An 8,208-nucleotide genomic window follows, 5' to 3' on the forward strand; every position below is an offset into this window, starting at 1 on the left:
CGTACGTACGTACGTACACACACGTACATACGCAACGACGTAGAGACAACGAAGGGCAGAAACGGCAGCGATTGTCGATAGGAGTGCATACCGCGAGTGCGCTTGTCGGCGAGATGCACTTGCACACGCGCAAGAGCGTGCGAGACGCGCGAAAACACAATCAAGGCCGCGCCGGGCAAAAACACTAATTTAAACGGAACGAAGGAAATATGTAGTCACATCCGGTGTATCAGGATGAATGGCGCTCGGTTACTACAATTCACGATTTACTGTTTCGCGACTTTTTTCTCTGCCGACGCGTCGGGGATCCGTTCTCTCCTGCCGGTCTCCCCGCCGATCGCTCCATCTCTCTTCCCCCCCCCTCCTCTCCTCTCTCTCGCTCTCGAGTCACCGAACACGAGAGAGAACAAAGAGGAAAAGAGAGAAACGAAAGGGGGGGAGAGAGAGAGAGAGAGAGAGAGAGAGAGAGAGAGAGAGAGAGAGAGAGCACGGGAGGATGGCAGGGCAGGACGAGCCGGGAGGTAAAGCCGTTATTGCCAAAAAGGATAATGCGAGGGAAGATTAAATTTTTTTCGACCCGCCCTTTCGAGCTCCACCGACCGCGTGATCACGCTTTGCTGCTTCTCGTGTTGTACACTGTGTACACTTTTCGGGGGATGCGCCCGCTGCCCTCCCTCTCCCTAGTCGTCACCCTTCCCGAGCATCGCGCTTTTCGTAGTCCATTTCCGACGAAGAGAGCCTCGCGATTATGCCCAGAAATCACATAGCATAATTTGTGTTATTTTAACATCTTTATTATTTTACAATTTCTGTCTCAAATCTAAAAAATCTCTTGTGTAGGTAGACGTAATATGTATGTTCTATTGTAGAAATGATATTTAATCTTTAAGTAGGTAGGCCAGTCATAGTTTTCCTTTAAGACTTTGTTCAAGAAAAGGAAAATAAAATGTATCGCCCAGATGCTCAAAAGTTTTAAGGGGATGCTAAAGACAATTCGTATAGTAGAACTTACACATAGACGATTTACGTATCACATTATTACATATACTACTACATTAATTATCGCACCATACACATAAATTTTCGTATAACATTTTAGTTAGCTATCTCAGTCCAATTCTAAGAACTCCACGTTGTTTCTTCGTGTAAACTACTAATCTGTGAACTATTATTTCGTAAGTACAGATTGCACTGCTTTTATATAAAGCAAATGTTGTCATAATGTGATAAATCTAGAGCGCCATATCGGACTAAGAAAATGGTAGAAAAGATTTTAATTTCGAAATCTTTTGTCGTTCTCGACGTAAACTCCACCTCACAGACACGTATTAATGTATACTTTAATCCTGGGAAAAGATTTTCGAATTTGTAAAAGAGGAAAAAAGTAATTGTTATACAAAAATTATAAGGTTTAGTCGATAATACAGACGGCTTTAGGATCCCCTTAAAATTCATTATTTTTACATTCCTGTATCTCGTATCGTAAGGATAAAACTTATATAAATTTACATAATATACTAATAAAAAATATTACTGAAATTAAAATTTTTTTGTAGTGTTCAAAGTATCCCATCTACCAACTTGTATCTTTAAACCATTTACCTACTTTTAACTTTTAATAAGCTCTCGTATCTAAAAAAAAATTTATTTAAATATGCCGGACAGAATTAATTTATTGAGATTCAATCTTATTTACCAAGTGTGTCAAATAATCAAACGCCATATTCATTACGAAAACAGCATATTTCACTATCGGCTAAAAACATGAAATTGCGCGCGCGCTACTTAATAAACTTTTTTATGATGAATAATCGCGAAAACCTGTTCTTTGGTATGTGAACGATTACACGCACGATTAATCGATGCGATTAGGGCACGATTAAGCGATCGTAGAAGACGCATCGTCGGGCCCACGCGCGTCAGGTGAAATATAATTTATATTTATACCGCGTAATGCCGTGTATACGTCGTCCTGAGGCCCCTCTGGATCTCGGGGTCCGTTCCAAGTATAAATAATTACTGTCTCCGGTTTTTGCCGCCGGAGGCGGACGATTCATAACTCAGGACGCTCCCTGTTGATTCCCTAATTTTCAACGAGATACGGAAGGTCGAGCGCTACTTTTAGGAAAGGAGAATTAGGTGAGGGGCATATTTCGTTACATTATTTACGTTAATGCGACTGTGGACTAAATATAGCCAATGAAATGTCGAAATTTATTGGTAATGAAATACCAGTCATAATAATCGGCAAATCTGTTACACACGTACTATAATTTCGCACGCTGGAGAGAGAAGAGACGAGGTCGTTTTGGTCAACACGTTCATTGAAATGCGTCGCAATAAAGAATCGGATATTATCAATAGAAATTCAATCATAGTATTCGATAAAATTTTTATAATTTCATCATCGACGTATTTATATATACAATGGACTTTAAACTCTAAAACTCTTCGTGTACGTATATGCATATATAAGAGAAGTATCCTTTCTAAAAATATAAATAATCTTCTCTACTTCAAAAAAACACTTCGTATACTTTGGTGATAAGACTTGCGTCATCGAGAAACCGACCTTCGGCAACGAAACTCTTCTTGACGAATACAAGACCAGGAACAGCCGTACGCTCGAGAATTTCGTTCCTCAATGAAGAATATAAAGTTATTAGAATTAGATTTAAGGAGAATAAAACTCTCAGGCGCTTAAGTCAGTAATCTAACGAGCATCTCGTGCACTATTCGTCTGCACTTTTTCTCCTGACTTACTTCATCATTTCCTTCGTGGTTTATAACTTGCATTTCTTTTTATCTTGAATAAATTAATCCAAGAACTTTCACGTTAATACTGATATACTGTTTATATAAATGAAAACATCGCTTTCTCTTTTTCTACAAGTTCCTCAGCCTCTCTGTCTCCCCCCCTCTCTCTCTCTCTCTCTCTCTCTCTCTTTTTCTTAGAAATAGCGACGCATTCTGTCCATTTACTGCAATCTGCATAATTACATTTTATTTCATTTCATCTACTTGTATAATTATTCTCCCTCTTCTTTTTCCGTTCTTTCTCTTATTCGTCCCGTAAGGAAAAAAAAAAAAAAAAAAATTCCACGTCGACGGTGCTTGGCAGCACTCTCGCGGCTTGGCATTCCGCGATCCGCCATTGGTTCCTCTCGCCCGCATCAATTAGGTATTTTAATCGGAAAGGCACCGCGGAATAGTTGCGATACTACAACGGCGCGCATTTACGATACGTGGCACACAGGCAGTGAGGCAGGCAGGCAGGCAGGCATACCCAGAGAATTGGAACGTGGTTGCGTTAACATAATGGAATTCCGCGGAATGTTATAACCATTATATACGTATAGCGGATTACGTCACGGTGTGTGCGGCGGGGGCTCGGCGACGTGTGCGCCCTGAGAAGAGAGGAAAAAAAAAAAAATAATGCCGCGCGCGCGAGCTGGTCGCTCACTTTAATTTTCCAGATTGAACTCAACTGACGGGCGCGGAGTCAGTCTTGCTCCGTGCTTTTCCGCGCGTAAACCGCTCGTAAGCGACGCGGCGTGTCCTGCTTTATTCACCAAGTGCAAGTTTCTTCCAGTGTCGTCCGATATTTTCACTCTTCTCGTATACCCACGCCCGAAAATCCCCGGATGAAAATTTAAACGTGCTCGCACGCATTAAGTTTCACCGCTACTTGGAACGTTCGTTTTCTGGATGCACGCGTAAGACATGCCGAATGAAGGTGTTGATCCATACAACGAATAAATCCCGCTGCGTCGATCGCGGATGCATTTAGCGTCGGGTAGGATAATAATTAAACTTATTTAACTTTCCGATTAGCTTTGGAACTCGATACTCTCACACAGAATTCTCATGTAACGTTAGATATTCATATATTAAGACTTTTATCCCACTTATCGGATTATGTTACATAAGCAACGTAAAAACGTAGCTGTCGATGTAAATTATAAAATATATACGTAATATATACATCTGGATAAGATAAACCTTGAATATAATGCATCAGAGTGTTGATTATCTCCGACTGTGGAATTCTAGACAACAGTTTTTACAAGAGAAATATATGCATACGATCACTTTAAATTTAATCAAGATAGCGAACAGTCCATGCATCGATCGTATTATTGGTACAAATAAGCGGCATAATTACACGCGCGGTAGGGAATGAACGTGAGCGTTGTTGAAAGCACAGAGAGAGAGAGAGAGGGTAAGAGAGAGAGAGAGAATATATTTTGTTAAGCCAAGTTAACTGTTCGGCCTAAGTCGGTGCAACCTAACCTGCCCCCTACGTCCGGCGGTCGTCGTGCTAGTTACAAAACGGCTTGTAACTAGCCGCACGCTTAATAACTTGCACCGGTAGCGGACGATAAATAATGCAGGAGACACCGTCGTCCCGATGTAATTAACGAGAACAGTCGATACCCCAGGCGTGCGCGCGCGCGCGGGCGTGTGTGTGCGTGCGTGCGTGCGTGCACGCGTGTTTGTGTCACGTCCGCGCGCGAACGCGAACGAGCGCGGTCAATATTTGTCATCCGCTTTAACAAAAAGAACGTTACAAAACGCTCGGCCGGATGCACCCCGGCCAAATATTGACTGCGCTCATTGACGTTCATTGATACTCTCAATTAGCGCATACCGTCGAAGCCAATCGCCGGGTAATTGGGATGGCCCTCCACCTCCGTCCGCGGAAAAGCGCGCGGGACTCTCTCTCTCTTTCCCTCTGTCGTTCCACCCCTTCCGCTTTCCCACCCCTTCTCGCGCGACTGGTTTCGGCGCGAAAACTCGTCAGGCGTCTCGTATAATAATTGATGTCGCGCGTCTCGAGTGCGTCCGCGACTTTTCCAAGTCGAAAGAGCGCCAGAGCGGCCAATTATTAGGGCAGAGCACATCCGCGCGTTGTCTTCGTCGAGGATCGCGATCGATTGCCTTGACGAGGACGAACGCGTTCCGCGCTCTAATGACACGAGGTGCGCATCACCTATCATGCTCTCGTTAACGACGGTCAACGAGAGAAACATCTTTGTTTTCTATCGGGAAAACTACGTTCCCGCGCGCGATTATTTCGGGTTAACCGCACTCCGGAGCGCGAAAGTTTCGATCGAGAGAGCGGGAAGTTCGCCGGTAGTTCGCTCGGGAGAGAAACGTCGACGTTTCTTATTCAATTCACGGCCGCAGCGCGTTTCTGACCGGCGCGGCGGAGGAAACTTTTAATTGACCCACCCGCGTTGCCAAATTATTTCTAAATGTTGGGCAAATATTGGAATATTTCTCTTTTGCTCGTATTTATCCTATCCAATATTGGAATAAATTGAAATGTATGCGCGTGCGCGAATTTCCAGTTACGAGAACGCAGAAATTTATTCGCTCGTTTATTTAACGTCAATCAACATCTAATAAAATTAGGCTTGTAGCGCAGCTTGATAATGCATCGAGATTTAAATTAAAAGTGAATTTCTTAAATTTCTAATATACCTGAAATTTGTTCAAACTTTCCGCCTAGTACATTTATTACCTGGCAGAGAACTAATCAATCTTTTTATACATTTTTGCATGTATTTCTTGAAGATCTAACGTTACTTCTGACGGAAATGCAGTTTTTATCCCATTCTCGTTAACAAGCAAGTATAATTCTGACGATTTTTTGTTCTTCCTGCATATTATTTCTACTAATTTATCTTCGGCATAAGAAGTAATATTCTGCCGGCATAAAAACAGGAAAGTTATATTCAGCTCATCGGAATACATATCTGAGTGATTCGACGTTATCGTGAACATAAAAATCTTCTAATTACAACACTCCGCGCAATTACGGAATTCTTGTTGTTCAATTTGCATTGAAAATTACATATTAGCACTGACGCGTGCAAAGACAAATGTACGTCCCGAGAAAAAGGATTAATCGTAAGAAATAGTATCACTCTTGTAGATAACATTAATTTAGCAATAATTTTCACAGACGCACAGGCAGGAATACTGCTGTGATATAACAATTATGCATAAAAGCTTCTTTCGCGTTTAGAGAACGAGGATTATTGATGCGTTCGAATCTTTTAAAACGTTTAACGCACATTTTATTTAACTCTTTCGTAAATTAACGGAAAGTCACTTTTTCACTCGGTCTCTTTTAACTTTTAACGCTATTAATAATAGCGTTCTGCATGCTAATGCATTAATCATTTCTTTGATAATTTTCGCATAGAGACATTGATCTATTATCGGAAGTGCAACGTCAATTAATTTTCAAATAACAAACTGTTCCTCCACGCAGATAAGGGAGAAGATAAAGGAAAAGCAGATCGATCATAAGTAAACAAAACTCGACTCACCCTTTCCTCCTCCCGAATCATCTCCGCGATGCCGGGTTTGATCTCGAGGTCGTCGCCGGCGCCGGGTTGATTGCCGGCGCCCTGTTGATGATGCTGCTGTTGCTGCTGCTGCTGCTGTTGCTGCTGTTGCTGCTGCTGCTGTTGCACGCTGAGCTGCTGGCTGTGGCCGCCCAGGTGGTTGACGGGCGCGTGCGGACCGGAAGTCACGTGGCCGGGCACGTGGTGGGTTGGCAAGGGGTGCGAGCTCTGCTGTCCCTGCGGCGGTGGCTGCGGGGGTGGCGGTAAGGGTAGCGAGACCGGAAGTTCCTGCAGGTTGATCTGCGGCGTGACGGAGATGCTGGGCGTGCTGGGCGAGCCGAGAGACCTCGGGGTCGAGCTGGCCGTCGACGGCACCATGCTGTGAATCTCGGGCACGACGATGTTACTACCGATCACGTCGTCGTCGGGGCCGATGCTGCCGGAGCCGACACGTTCCGGACTGTTACCGGATGGGGAGCGATCGCCGGATATCCGGCGACGTTTCTTCCGCTGCATCGCCGCGGTCGCGACCTCCTCCAGAGTCGGCCTGGACGTCAGCTCCTGCTCGCTGTTGACGTCCGCGAGGCCGCGGATCTTGAGACTCTCCGCGACCTTGAGCAATGGCCCAATCTGCTCCTGGGAGACGTTGATCTCACCCTTGTACATGAACTCGACCGCGGCCTTGAGCTCCGGCCACTTGATGTCCTTCATGATGACTATAGGATGCTGGCAGGGGTTGTCGAAGAAGAGCGCCTGAAAGTATGGGCTGCAGGCCGACAGGACCATTTTATGGGCTTTAACGCTATGCCCGTCACAGGCCAGGGTTACGTCCACGAAACTTTCGCTCTGTAAGAGCTGATCGAAGACGTTGGTCAGATTAGTCTGATAATTGTTCCAGCGCAGACAGAACTGCTGGGGTGACCCAGCTCCACTTTGTTGCGTCATGATCGAACGTGATGCAACTTCTGCTTGTCTTGTCTCTCTCGAAGAGGAACGCCCTCGGCTTCCTCTATGTCACACACACCAGGCGAGTTTTTCCTTTTCCAACGCTTTCTCCACCGTTTTTCCTCGTCTTTTCGTCTCTTCCTCCAATCGCCTCCTCGTGGTGCGTCTCGCCTCTGCTTCTCGGTAACGTTCACCTTGATCGGATCAGCAACGAGATCGCATCTGCAACACACACATGCACAGCCACACGCAAAACCTCCAGATTCCTTCCGCGCGAAGTGACGCGGGAAGAGTACGAGAGCCTTATCCGCGCGCCTCGTGGCAACGTGCGCGGACCTGTCAGACGCGAACCGACGCGGGCGTCATCGTCCCATTGGGACGTCGCGGTCGAGCATCGTTTCAGCCTAGCTCCGAAAACGTGGCTCACAATATATCGTATACGTATGTATATATATATATGTATATATATATATATATATACTCGAGTACTCTCTGAATCCACTCCCACCGCTTCCAAAAAAATTAGAGTTCGCCTTGTCTCTCCCTACGAAGCATCATACACGACGGGGAGTCTCCCGAGGGATCAGAACAGTCCCGACAAAGGAGCAGGGGGGGTAATTGCGTTCCTACTTGGATGCACCACGCGGCACACTTAATTATTAATCTTTGCTCTCTCTTTCGCTGTATTCTCTCTCTTTCTCTCTATTTTTTTTAACAGTTTCCAACTACTGTCACACTTATCTCAGTCTCACCGAAACGTCTATCGCATCGAGACGCGTTTTGTCCGAGAGAAAAAGTCAGATTTCACCGTCAAACCACCCACCACCAACCACCTCGAAACGCGACGACAACGATCACGACGGCAACGTGACGGATTTCACGACGAGATCGCGCGTTACGAATA

General features: G+C 45.0%; 1 protein-coding gene across 4 annotated transcripts in view; it reads right to left on the bottom strand.

The window, feature by feature from the left end:
- LOC108757756 (protein bric-a-brac 1) overlaps positions 1-7,700 on the bottom strand; it is a 327,304-nt gene extending 319,604 nt beyond the window's left edge. For 3 of the 4 annotated variants that reach the window (XR_001939920.1, XM_018502304.1, XM_018502302.1), the window contains exon 1: positions 6,342-7,693. Coding sequence is in view for 3 of the 4 variants with exons in the window: in XM_018502304.1 (XP_018357806.1) it covers positions 6,342-7,304 (963 nt within the window). In the remaining variant the exon portion in view is untranslated. Of the gene's footprint in view, positions 1-6,341 lie in introns of all 4 variants that reach the window. The other variant, XM_018502305.1, reaches the window with a different exon arrangement.
- Positions 7,701-8,208: the final 508 nt, after the last annotated feature.

Source organism: Trachymyrmex cornetzi, unplaced genomic scaffold (assembly GCF_001594075.2).
Source record: "Trachymyrmex cornetzi isolate Tcor2-1 unplaced genomic scaffold, Tcor1.1 scaffold147, whole genome shotgun sequence".
In the NCBI taxonomy this organism is placed as follows: domain Eukaryota; kingdom Metazoa; phylum Arthropoda; class Insecta; order Hymenoptera; family Formicidae; genus Trachymyrmex; species Trachymyrmex cornetzi.